Source organism: Xiphophorus hellerii, chromosome 2 (assembly GCF_003331165.1).
Source record: "Xiphophorus hellerii strain 12219 chromosome 2, Xiphophorus_hellerii-4.1, whole genome shotgun sequence".
Taxonomy (NCBI): Eukaryota; Metazoa; Chordata; class Actinopteri; order Cyprinodontiformes; family Poeciliidae; genus Xiphophorus; species Xiphophorus hellerii.
Window position 1 is genome coordinate 15,814,882 of NC_045673.1, and position 13,854 is coordinate 15,828,735.

Below are 13,854 nucleotides of genomic sequence, written 5' to 3' on the forward strand. Positions count from 1 at the left end.
ATGAAATGATCAAAAATGCCTAAAAATATTTTGATGTGCAGAACAAGTTTGAGACGATGAGTTCTCTAGAACTCAACCCAATAGAGCATCTTAGAGTGGTACTTCACAAAGTGCTAACATTTTAGTGCATTAACAGTCAGGGCTGTTTTACCATGTACGGAGACCAACACAATATTAGACGAGTGGCCATAATGATCGGTTTAAATGCTTTAATGGAAGCCAGATTTCAGAAAAGTGAAAGATTGTGAGCGTTTTATGTTTCCCCCGTAAGCTGTCTGCAGAATAAAGTTTATTAATGAGTTTATTCATTCATTCATTTTGTGGGGGTCAGCAGTCCTCAGACCTCAGTTTGAGAGCCGCTGACCCGGACAAGCCGACCTATGGTCTCCAGTACTTTGCCTCCGGCTCCGCCTCCCTCTCAGCACCGACCGACGGCAGAGCCAGCCTGCCCGCCACCCCGAAGCCCCTTCAGCTCCGACTTGTGAGCTTCTCTCCTCCCAGTCTCCACGAACCGGGCTCGGTGCCACTCTGCTAACGCGATCCGACTCCTACCGAACGAAACGCGCTCATCGTTCCGTCGGAAGCTACAAAAGTCCGACTTTAGAGGAGTTTCAGCATCGGAGAAGTTTGTTAGTTTTATTTTATTTTTTTATTTTTTGCCCCCGGATTCTGGCCCCGTCGCGGGGCAGGACAACAAAACCAGGCCAACAACGGGTGAGAAAAGGGCGACCATACGATGTGGATCTGGTACCTTCTGCTTGGTTCGGGGTCAGGCTCGAGAACTGCCGGTAAGTTTTGTTTAAGCGCTCAGGGGAACTGAGGTTGTTATCACGGCGCAGACACGCATCAGTGCGAGTGGGAAGAGGACGAATCTGCTTCAGGGATCTGCTGCTTTTGTCTTCAGAGAAGTTGGCATGAACTTAAAAGATAGCGTTTCTTTAAACTGAAACCCATCAAAAATTATAGTAAAACAAGAGAAATGGAGTCTTATTATGCCTGGCAACATATTGAGAGTTTGCACAGCTTGTCCGTGTCATAGTTATATTAAAGATTGTGTTGGTCTCCAATTTCCCTTTGCTCTGTTTACAAACATTAGCTTGTTGTTGACAAGACTACATATAGGCTATGGGTCTTGTAGCCAGTACAAATTCATGGCAATGTCACCATAACCACAGACATTTTAAAATGAAGTAATTTGATGTCTTTAATTTAGCTTTGAATTCTATAGTTTAAAGTTTGAAGCTTTGTAAAGTTAGAATTTCAAGTGCTAAAAGCTAATTGTAATTCTAAGCCATATTTTGTGTTTATTTTTTATGTTTTGTGTTTCAGATTTTTTGTGGTGTAAAGCCACAATAAATTTACCACAAAACCAATACTAACCTCAAACTAAAAAGTAACAATTATCAAATTGTTGCTCTCAAGACATTATTACTTTTGGAAGTGCAACTGCTTCTAAACCACACAATATTTCAACTGAAAATGTTAAAACTTAAACACAGCATTTATTGATTCACATTGAACCAGTTGCATAGAAATAGTTCAAACAGCAAGAGTAACAAGAGTGTCTGAGATTTTACAGAATATCATCATTTTGGGTTCATCATTTTTCTCACAGAACAAATTCTTATTCAATAAGAGAAAATGCCAATACTTGTGTAGTACTAAAAAACCTCTTTTAAAGAACATGCTGCTATATCAGAGAAATACATTGTTACTAGTTTTCATTGATAATAGTGGTTAGCCTGATGACTGAAGTTCTTCATGCAGCAATTAGCAAAAATAGCTGGTTTTCATCCTTAGACCTGGAAGTTGGCATGAAGCCATTTCTACATCCAAATTCTGAGATCAGATGTAAATGAAACACAGCATAAAAAGGCACAAACACTTGTAACAGATTCACTGTTGTCCAGATACATTTGTACTTGAAGTTCTAGAAACATTCTCTATGCACTTCTCTTGTATGAAGTTTCCGACAAAGTGAAGATCAGTGTGCTTGAACAACTGGTCTTTTTACGTGTCACAATCTATTAGTTCTACTTCACAGTTTGTATTAATACTGCAAACAACTCTGCCAAAATTGTTTCTGGGTGCCACTAAAGACACCCGGAAACATGAAACACTGAGCTGTGGAAAATGCCTGTAAGTTTGGAACTTTCTATGATATTTTATTAAAGAACTCCTGCAGTGTGAGAACCACGTCACTAGATCATCTGTTTATATGAATGAATGTAAAGAGTTTATACATTTAGGATATGCAGTGCAGGACATATTTTCTCACCCCACTCTAGGAAATAACAGTTTTTAACAAAACTGTTAAAAACTGTTTTTGATGGAACAGTATAACTGCCTTTTACAATCAGGACAGGACTTTGGTCTTATTCTACAACATTTCACAAAGCCAGAGGAATATTTGGAGTTCTGGTTCATATCTAATTCTTTCCTCTCTTCAACTCACTATAGAGGTTTTGTATTGGTTTTAGATCTTGGTCCTGGAAGAAGGTTGATTTTGTATCTGGTGAGCTTTTTGCCATATGGTTTGGATCACTGTCCTTCTGAAAGATTCAATATACACCCATTATTGTTTTTAACAGTTAAAATGTACTTGAATTTTTATAGGTTTGTGATGTCCTGCAGTCTAACAAAGTTCACAGGGCTTTGAAGAAGAAACAGTCCCACACATCACAAATTCATTTGCAATGCATTTTATCTTGAAATTATGGTTAATGTGGAAGTTAAAAAGTACAGTTGTTCCATTCAAAATAATTTTTGTTGTGTTGTTTAAAAAACACAAGGAAAGAATTCAGATCTTTTTTTTTTTCTTTTGAAAGCCCGCAGCTTGCTTTATTGCAGTGCAAGAGTAGTTGTTGAACGAGAATAATGGACACTCATGATGCTGAATTGTTTCCATGCCTTTCAATCATTACTAAAAAGCTTTGAACTACATTTTTGAAACACTTGGTTGCACCTCAGTTATTGAATGTCAGACTGAACTTCTTATTTGGATAATGTCACAATCTGTTCTACTTAAAGAAAATCTCAATAAATAAATACATAAATAAAAATCTCCAGAACTTAAAAAAAATGAAATGAGAAGGAACAAAAGGTGTAGAAGTTGAAGTGCACTGTAGGTCGCATGTATTTAGAAATTGTCAAACATGAGTGGGACCTGGTCCATGTCATCTCTAGTGACGTTTTTGGTTGCTTTTCAACAAACATGTGGAATCTTTCAACTTTGGCTTGGAAATTTTCGAGCAGTTTCCGATGGACCAATGTCTGTGCTCTAAACTAGGGTGGTCAGAAACGACTCATCTCTACTGGTGAAGTGTGCAGTGAAGGAGAGATTCATGCGGGGTAAATCCAGGGTGTTGGGAGGGGGTTGCACTGCATGAAGCCTTGCACCAAAAAAATCTACATACAAAGTCATTTATATTCTTCTCCTGGGCAAATAGGGTGTGGAGACATAACTGTACTGTTCACTAACCTCAACATGTACTCTTGCAGTTTTGAACCACTCAATTCCATTTGCCAAACGCAATTAAGATCACATGTGAATAAGTTTGTTCACATGAAAAGTCATTAATAAACATGCCGGGCCGCAATCCTCCAACTTATCTTCTTCTTTGTGGTTTGCGCTGGTGGAAACATCTGGTTGTTATTCGTGTGATGTGAGAATAGTGTTATCATTGCTAAATACACCAATTCTGATAAAGCCAAAGAAACCCCCTCACATTTTAGCGAAAAACTACAGTTTTTTTCTAAATGGGGTGTTTTGTTTTCAAAATGCCAAATTGAGAAATTACATGGTCAATGGAATCTCAGTTAGTGGTTCATGTACATCAACATGAGAAAAAACTTTTTATAGTCTGGAAAATGGAAATCCAGACTGTATGCTGCTTAAAAAGTTAAACGGTATGTGCTTAAGATCAAATTTTGACAGATTGGGAACCTACCATTTAATAAAAATGTTAATAATTTAATTTAGTTTAGTATTGATGTAACTCCATATTAATGCACCCATCAAGTGCACATGTCAGATTATTCATAAATAAACAAAAAGACGAAGGGCGTTTTAGCCTCTTGCCAGTGTATCCTGACCCACTGGGTCCTTTGCCAAATGAGCTGCATATGAACCTTAACTGACAGTTAAGCTAATAGGTTCTGATGAGGGTCATATTGATGTTACTGCCTTTTGGGTCTGGAGCAGTGTCCTTGTTCAGTTAATAACACACTGACCACTTAATACATTTTTCATTTTCAAATCAAAAATTAAATCACATCAGATCAAAATTTACAATAATAGAAGATGATAATTACAGTATGTTAAACTTCAATCATTTGAAACATATTTTTTCTTTAAAATGTCTCCTTCTTGTCCTGTTGGGTTAAATACACTCTTGATTGCTTTATGTGTCAAAACCTGGCCTTGTATTTTTAGTATTGACACACCAGCATTTTCCATAAGGATTCACTAGAATGAGAATTTCCTTCTTAATGGGATTATGGTAGCATTGTCCTTCAATGCTGCTTGCTTTAGTAAGGTTGAACAGTATTTGTGGTAGTAAATCAATGGTAAGGTAAGGACATAAGCCACATATTGTGTTTGATTGCATGTGTTGCTCTGTCATTCAGGTCAATTTGGAAGTTAGAAATCTGCACAGCTGTTAACAGCCAATAATATTATCTTGTGGTGCTGTTTGTTGTGTCGCTTTTCATTATAGTCATGCACCAATAACACCAGGTCTACGTCGAATAAATTTTTGCCACCCAGTGTGTTCTAGTTGAACATTTAGGTCATAAATTAAAAAAGTGACGACTGTAAATCCTAGGCGGCATTCATTAGGATGTTAAACACCATTGTGACATTTGCACAGATGGCAAACAGAACATTATTTTGGCTGTATTTATTTCTCCATCTTGACAATGACTTTTAAATTTTATAGTTATGTAGCATATGGAGTGTGTGTTTAGTTTATGTCATTACTGTTATGAACATGTCCTACATTTTAGAAACTTTGCACACATAAGCCAGGTGATTTGAACACTTTCATATTGTCCCCGGCACAGGCTATTTGGGTCATTCAGTGAACTGGATAAAATAATTACATTCTTGCTCTGCTCATTGTTCTTTGTATTTCTGCACAGTGGCTTTGCTGAAACAAGTCACCTGACTCAATCAGTGTTGTGTGTTTGTGCTTATGTTTGCATGTCATTGGAGCAGAAAGGAGAGGTGAAGGCATGTTTTCACAGTGTCCGTCGTGGTTGTATTGGGGGGGTTTTCCAGCTATAGTTAAATGGCTCTGAGATAGCCTGAGATTGAGTGTGGTTCTAGTTCCCATAGTCGTTAAACAAAGCCTCATGACTGGAGTCACGTTTCAGAGCCCAGTGACAGAGCAGCTTTGACAGCTATTAATGTCATTCTTACCTCATCATTTCATAGTCTAACAATACCCCTCTATTTGTTTAATAGGTTTCACAAATACAGTGTTGGTGTGCTATTGGACTTTATAGTGTTGGCTGTATAAGATTATATTGTATGTGTTCTGACCAGTCTCTGTGCTTGTCTGATCAATAAATCATGGTGTGAAATATTTTATGAACTCCAGTGTAAATGGATTGAAGTGGACAGCAGAAACAAGGGGATAAAATAAAGTGGGGAAAGGTTTTGAGCATAGCTCATTATTGATTGGTTTTGAACTTTAATATACTATAAGGAAATGGATAGGTTTTCTTGGTTCTTTATTGTTTCGTTATTCTACTGTTTATTGTCTGGTACTGGTCTGTTATGTCTTTTTAGCCTTGATCACACTTCCACTGACTTATCTAAATTCATCATATTCATCTTAAAACTTTTTTACTTTTTGTTGACCAAATAATATGCAATATCAATTACATACTTGCATGCACAATTGTTGATTTTTTTTGTTATCATATAAACAAAAAATTATAACAACCCAGGAGCATACTCCATGCTGACAAGATGTGGTAACTTGTTGCAGTCAAGGAATATTCCTTGACTGCAAGGAATATTCCTTGACTGCAGCTTGTACATTAAAAGCTGTAATAGCTTTTAATGTACAATGTAGGCATTATTTATTGTTCAGTATTGTCAGGTAGAGGTATAGTAATACATTTAACTCATGAGAAACAGTGATACAAAGTATTAGGTTGTTGTGAATAAGACAATGATATTTGGACAACATAATTCATCAAATTAGATGACCTCTCTTTGTTTTCACAAGTTAGCAAAAGATTAGCAAATCACAAAATTTGTTTTAAAGAATGACTTAGTGTAGAATAAGTCACTTCAGGGTTTAACCTTTAAATTTCACTTCTCATACATGCAGTCTCAAAGTAAGGCAGGTCTTATGCTTACAAAACTTTGAAAAAAATATCTGTCAGTTATAGAATCATCCAGTTCCAATTTAATTAGTTTCACTATTTGAATGCAGGACAATCAAATGCATTCTATATTCATTTAAAAACAATGAAAATACATTTCCTTTATAATTGTAAGCTATGTATTTTAGACCAACTTCATCACTATTTTGTTATTATGCTTGTGAAAATGGCAGCAGCTCCTTCAATGCTGTTGTCAGTGAGTCCGGTGAGCAGGTTTTATTTGTCAGCTGCAACAACAGAATAATACAACCTTACTACTACTTCCTTTCTTTATTCAAAGTAAGAGTCTGAAATATGAACACAACAGGGTGTAAAGCTTGATGCACTTACTTTTGCATCCATAATTTTACCAAAATATATACTAACACACCAGTTAGATAATGCTGCTTGAGACAAACATCATGTGGATGAGATGTAGTAAAACATTTTAATATCACAAGAACCACTTGTGATATTGTGCCACGTAGATCTCGAAAAAAACACCTACTTGTTACACAATGTTATTTAGGGGAATTTCAGTGTCCATAAATAATTTTCATCCTTATTTTCTTAATTACTAAAGCTGCAATATACAAATGGGTGCAGCAGGCTTGCAAATGTTGTATTTGAAGACATGACCCAAAGTGTACTTTTTGTGCAAACATAACTTTGTGACATTTCTCATAGTTCATTGGCAAAGTGCAGAGTCCAGTCAGCTATGCGTCTGCTCACTGTTGCACCGTGAGCCCTGTCACACCCCTCACACGAGTTTTTTTCTCAGTAAAAACTTGTGTAGCCCTATAGTGAGACCACCTGATACAGACTAAGTTTAAATTTATTATAATTTTTGATGCATGCAATTAGAACTTTATCCCTTTCTTGCATGCAAAAAAGAATGGATACTACAAGCCTCCTAGCATCTTGAAATATATTCTGCTTGTCTCTGTGAAGAAAACAGTATATATACTGCATATATATACTGTATATATAATTATTATATTATACCATGCATTCTGTTCTTTCTTTTTTACTTTTTTGACTATAGCAACAACAGCTAGATATATTAATTTGAACAAGAAAAGAAAAACAAAATCTTAGTTGGGTTTAGATAATGTCTCAGAGCTTAATCCATTAAAAGAACAACCTTTCTCCCTAAAGTGATATAAAAGAAAACTAGAGCACAAATCATTAGCAGAATCTACAACAGAAGCACAGTTGCAGTATTTCACTGTTTTATTGCGGTTTTGTTTGAAACTGCAAATACATTAACCTTGATGTTATTTTTTTTCTTATTTATTTGATCAAAAAAGAAGGCTTGTCAGCTGCCAACTCTTTCAACAAGGCCTGAACAGTAAGTCAACTTCACTCTGCTGGATGACCTTCCTAACTTTATATATTCATCTAAGGTGACCCATCGGGGACGAAAGGGATCTGCTGTATGACTCCCGTGTTGCTTTGCCTGCTGTCAGAAAGGGAATGGAGGCTGGACTGGTGACAGCTGGCTCCCCTTCTGTCCCCCGTGATTAGCAGTCATTTGCTGTCCTGTGTCTCACAGCCAGCATGTCAGCCAGTGTGGACACTGGCAGGCTATTTTAGTCAGAAATTTCAGCATTCCTCTGTCAAACCAAACAAACACTACCTTAAAGGTCAACAAAAACCCATAGAGGATTAGAGATAACATCAGGGCTACTGATCCTTTGTTTGTTTGTAGACTAGAGGGAAACTATGTGTGGTATACATCTCTGAAATTTTTTCCTGACTTTAACCTTTTCCCCTTATGATTCTGAGATTGCTGTCATTAAAGATGCAAGCTACTACTGAGTTCTGATTTCTTAGTAGGTTTTTTTCTAATCTCACTTTTTTCTCCAATGGGCTATAACATATAAACTAGGAAAAATGTGTTACAGTTTTTCTGATACATGTAGTAATTTTGAATCCAGTAGAAAATTAAAGTATTGCAAGATTACTCTGGCTTACATCAGAAATTTAATGGTCACTTTACTGGGTATTCCTAATTAGTGCTGGATTGGATCTCAGTTTGCCTTAAAGGTTGACTCCTTTCTTCATGGCATAGACTGATCAAGACATTTGAAATATTCTTCAGGGGTTTTGGTCCATACTGCCACATATCCATCACACAGTTGTTACAAATTTGTCATCTGCACATCTATGATGCAGATCTTCTATTTCACCACATTCCAAAGAAACTCTGTTGGACTGAGATCTGGTGGTTATGAAGACCAATTAAGACAGAAAATAGTAAACCAGTTGAAAATGACTGGAGCTTTTTTGACATGGTACTGTTTGCCTTTTGGAAGTAGCTATCAGAAGATCGGTAGCAGACATGGTCATCAACAAAACTTAGGCAGGTTATTGTATTTGATTCTTATTTGGTACTGAGGGACCAATAGCATGCCAAAAATGATCTTCTACACCATCGCTCCACCACCAGCCTGGACAGATGCAATGTTGTTTATGCTAAATTCTGAGCCTATATCTGTCTAATATTATAGGATTAAAATAATAACCAAATACATGCTATAGATGCTATGATATTGCAGTAATATGAATAATTGCTGGTTTTATGCTTTATATAAATGAATTTAGATCCAGCCATCCATTTTCTTACACCCTTATGCCATTGGGGTCGGTGCTGGTGCCTTTCTCCAGCTTAAATTAATTTAGATGATTTTATAAAAATTTTTTGGAATATTTATGTAAATACTGTGAAACATTTTTTTTTAAATTGATGAGTTTAGATGAAAAATGGTCAGAGTTGTCCATTTTTACGTAGTAAATATATTGTAGCTGATTAAGGAAATAATGTCAGATCCCAGGCTGATTAACTGGTGCATCTCTAATCATGTACTTAAAATGGAATTATAAAGCCTTTATACCATAACTTAAAAATTTTCCCTATAAAAACTAAAACTAGTGACTTTGTCAGTCTGTGGATTTTCCTCTTAAGCCTCAAAAAGAATCATAGGAAAAAGTCAACCCACTGCATTAATATCATGCTTGCTTTTCTGCCTTAGTATATTTTTGCAGTCTTTATTATATCCCTATATTGGAAGATTACACACATCAACTACAATCCCTGTGGAGGTAATTATGCAGAACTAAATCTTTGTGTGAATAAACCTTTAGCCTCATGCATGGTTGTTTTGTGCTCCTGATATACCTAGGGCACTTTAATCACCATATTGATTGGTCCAATTTCATTCTTTCGCTTAGGTTAGCATAATGAGATGCATGCAAGTTTCTAAAACTGGTCTATCAGTGAATGCTACCTGTGTGGATTCATTCATCGAAAGGATTAGAATAATCCGTATCATTACTGCAGAACTCTTTCTGCTGTAATTCACAACCAGTAATTCTGATTGTTCATAGGTCTGGGACAGATTCTAACCCAAACACTAACAATCAAGCACTACTGGCACATGTAACAAGCCCTTTGGTGAAGTGAGCCTCACAATCATAATTGAGGAGCTGCAGAGTGTGAAATTTACAGACTGCACTGAAATTCCCTTTCCCAGAAGAACATAGCATATTCGTGTGTCTCAAGGATATTAATCATAGGATTTCTTTTCAGGGTTTAAATGAGATTGTGATGTGGCATCATTCTCTCACAGACGTCTTCATATGGATTTGGTTATCACATCTGTAGGAAAATATAGTGTTATATGTCAGTAAATTACATTGGATAAAAAAAATTCTATACCCCATATTGGTAACTACTTTTTGTGATCGGGGAAAAAAAAAACCATTCAAGATTATTCATTTAGACTTTTTTCAGCTTTAATGTGAAATGCAACCTGTACACAACTCAATTAAAATAACAAGCTCAAAATAATTTAAGGAGGAAATGGAAAAATACAGGAAAAATAAAGTAATGTGTTTGCATAAAAATGCACACCATTTATAGATATACATTATTGGTGCTGTGGATGTGATTAGAATTAAATACCAATCACCTATAAAGTAGGAGTCATCAGTACTACCGTTGTCAAAATATCAAATACATTTTTCAGTATAACTGATAAGTGAATACTTTTTTTCAAGATCTTCTTTGCACCAAAATTTGTGTGAACCATCCTTATCTTCTGGATTTCTCACAAGAGTGTGACAGACACAGACACTAGCCCTTCCCCTCAGTTGCAGTGGCTTGCCTGATGGCATATTCCTCATTTCCACAGAGAGGTGTGGCCACATCAACCCCTGTCGTACCACTCAGGAGGCATAGGAGTAAAGAGAGTAAGATGGTGCCTGAAGTTCAAATACTCATGTAACATGACAAGTTGACAAGCTTGCAAAAAACCAAGGCTTTTTGAACTGTTCTTTCTTTGAATGTCTATGAGGCATGATGAGAAAAAAAAACCTGAAGGCTACCAGTGAGCCCTTATGCAAGCTGTGGTTAGTGGTGGCTAGGAAGCTAATTAGCTCCACAAACCAGACAAAGCATTTGTAAGACCTACAGTCAGGCAATACAATTTGGAACATTATTCCAAATAATAAAGAAACCAGGCAGGTCAAGAAACACAATGCTTATGTGACTTCTATCCAAGTGCTGTAAGACAATTCCCTGCCCAAAGCAGCCATTTCACTCAGTTTTGTTACCTTTGTTCCCTCCTTCAAAAGATTTTTGTTTTTCACGGGTCACATAAAACACAAAAAAGTTGCGAAATCATTTCCATCACAAAAACTTTCTGCGTGCAGACATTTTATACCGGCTGTACCTTTGGGAGTATGTGTGCTTGGTCAGGCATGATTGAGTGAGTGGAGACGACAGCTAAATCTTACTTGCTGTGAGATCCTGTCTGTTTGCAAAAAGCACAAGAGACATGTGATCTGCACCTCCTTCTGCACCTGATTGACATTAAGTTGACAGTGCCAATTGAATTATTTTCACCTATCACTGTGTGCTCATTCACACAGACACATGTTTAATTTAGCAGCCTTTCAGGTGAAATTTCAATCTATGGGTATAAAAGCTATTATGGACCCCTGCCTCTTTTTCCTGCAGAATTCATAGATGGACAAATAAGATCAATCTCAGTTCTTCTGACTTAATAATTGGCAATTTGTCACAATTAATTTTACTCTCCAAACCTACTTACCTGAAAACCAGTCCATGAAATGGAGCTGAATCTGGAGCTTCTCTGTGATAAATGGAGGATAAAAGGGTCAATATGGTAAGAGATTATTTCTCTGTTAGAAAAAGAGGGAAAGAGAACTGGAAGTTAATGCATGGAAAAGGTGTTGCTCCACCTCAGCAGCCACACAAACAAGCCTTAACTCCCTGAGCTATGAGCTCCTTTTGACTGCATACTCTACTTGATTCTTTCTTTTCTGACAGCCATGATTCCTTTGAACTCACAGGGCACGTATAGTTTGTTTGTGAATGAATAAGTTATGCGGGATGGATGTGTGATATGTGTATAACTGTGTATCATCTCTTGGGCCAGTACCATGGGAGGCGAAGTGCTCATCTTCACAGGAAATAATCTCCTGATTCTGCGTGCTGTTTGCAGAAGCAGCTCAGCCAGCCAAAATCAAATGCAAACCTCTGCTAATTGTCTTAATGCTGCTTCACTGTTAAGCATGACTTGGCAACAGCCCCCAGGACTAGGCCACAAAGCAAATTGTTTTCAATTCTTCAATGAATACTAAACACGAGGGAGATCCTGCTTTTTGTGAATGAAGAGTAACCAATAAATATCATGCTCTGATTTTTAGAATCAAACAGAGCAGAAAATAAGGTAGGAAGACAAATTTGTTGTGAATGGGAAATTGGACAGAAGGTCAGGCCTAGTTATCTGGTCTGTTATCCATTAACAGAATCTAATTGAAAGAATTTATGCCATGATTCCTAGCTCAGTCTGATTTAGCATAGCTTCATTTTATAGAAAACTGCCAACCAAGTTCTGAATTTACAGTTAAGATCAAAATGATTCATTCCCCTGAGAGATTAAGATTTACAGTTGTTTTCATTCAAAACAGAGGTTTATTTTTTATTTTGATGTCGGCCTTCTCCCAAAACATAATAGACCAATCTACAAAGGTCAAACTCTTTGAAAGCACTCTGAAATATGGTTTAGAACCCTCCTTACCATCATACTAATGTTTAGCTCACTCCATAGATCATCTATTTGATTCAAGTTGAGACTAGCTGTATCCATACAACATAATATGCAAGCATATTTTAGGCCTAATGAAATCTGTTTTAGTGAATGTTAAAATTTTGTTTTATTTTTCTAAATTCAATGTTTTACAAGTGAAGACAATGTTGTATATTCCTAGCTCATTACAAAGAGAGTTCAAGAACATGGAAGAGCTTAACCACATTTGTGTTTGCTAATTATGTTATTGTGAAGTATTAAACTGGTTGGTGTTTTTATAAATGTGTGTCTTGTATCCATGAAAATATCTACAAGTTATGCTATTTTGCAAAAAATATATGTTTTTTGTGAAAGAAAATGATTTTCCTTTGACTAACAATGCTCCTCAACTGATGAAACAAGCACTGGGGATAAATTTTGAGTGGATCTGCTGACACTTTCAGTAGCAGCCTGATATGAAACGGTTTCTTACCTTGTAATTTAAAGTAGTCCTAAAACATCAAAGCAAGCACAGCTGGACGTAGATCTTATCTGAACACTTGTCATAACCAGATGAAGGGATAATGCATCTCTCATGTGTTGTCAGGTTTTTGCTGGATCTTGCTCTTTGATTTTCTTTATCTGATGTAGACAGTTCAGTACGCAAATTTTAAAGCACACTACCAATTTCCTAACGTTGTGTTTTTATTGCTTTGATGTAATTTTAAAACACTTCAAAAATATCTCTTTAATATCTATTAAAGAGATAATAGATATTATCTATTATCTCTTATAATAGATAATATCTATTATAAGCTGGGTTTTGATGAAGGAGCTGGGTACATCAAAACCCAGCTCCTTCAAAGAAAGGTAAAGAAACAGAGTGATTTCACACTTTTGAAATGATCACAATGTATCATCTATAGGCGATGATAAACTGAACAGACATCCTGTTTCACCAGGTGTTTGCTTATTGCTGCTGCCGCTAGTCTGATGGAGCTGTGTGGGGGAGGTCTGGGCTGCAGTTCTCAATTGAGTTGGTTAGCAGCTTGGTTGAGGACTGAAAGGCAGAGGTTTGGGTACATAGGTAGAAGTTTGCCAAAGGAGGCGCTAAGGGAATGGCTACCACTGGAGATTTAAGGACTCCTCAAACATGCATGAATGAGTAAAAGCAACACTCCACACATATGTTTTTGATGAGGTAATGACACTATAATATGATATAAAGCTAAAAAAAAAAAAAGATTTATGATTTTGCATAATACCTGACTTTAAAAGTTCTCAGACAGTAGTTTCTCCCTCCATTTGTATAAAACAGCAACTTCAAAAAGGTTGGGACTTTTAAGGAGGTTTGCCAAAGCCACCTCCATTTTGGAGA

The 13,854-nt window shown here is 36.5% G+C and overlaps 1 protein-coding gene across 1 annotated transcript in view; it reads left to right on the forward strand.

Moving 5' to 3' along the window:
- The first annotated feature begins 428 nt into the window (after positions 1 to 428).
- ldlrad3 (low density lipoprotein receptor class A domain containing 3) overlaps positions 429 to 13,854 on the forward strand; it is a 100,538-nt gene continuing 87,112 nt past the window's right edge. Inside the window, 1 exon segment of the mRNA XM_032548522.1 lies at positions 429 to 788. Within this exon segment, the coding sequence (XP_032404413.1) occupies positions 737 to 788 (52 nt within the window). The 5' untranslated portion in view covers positions 429 to 736.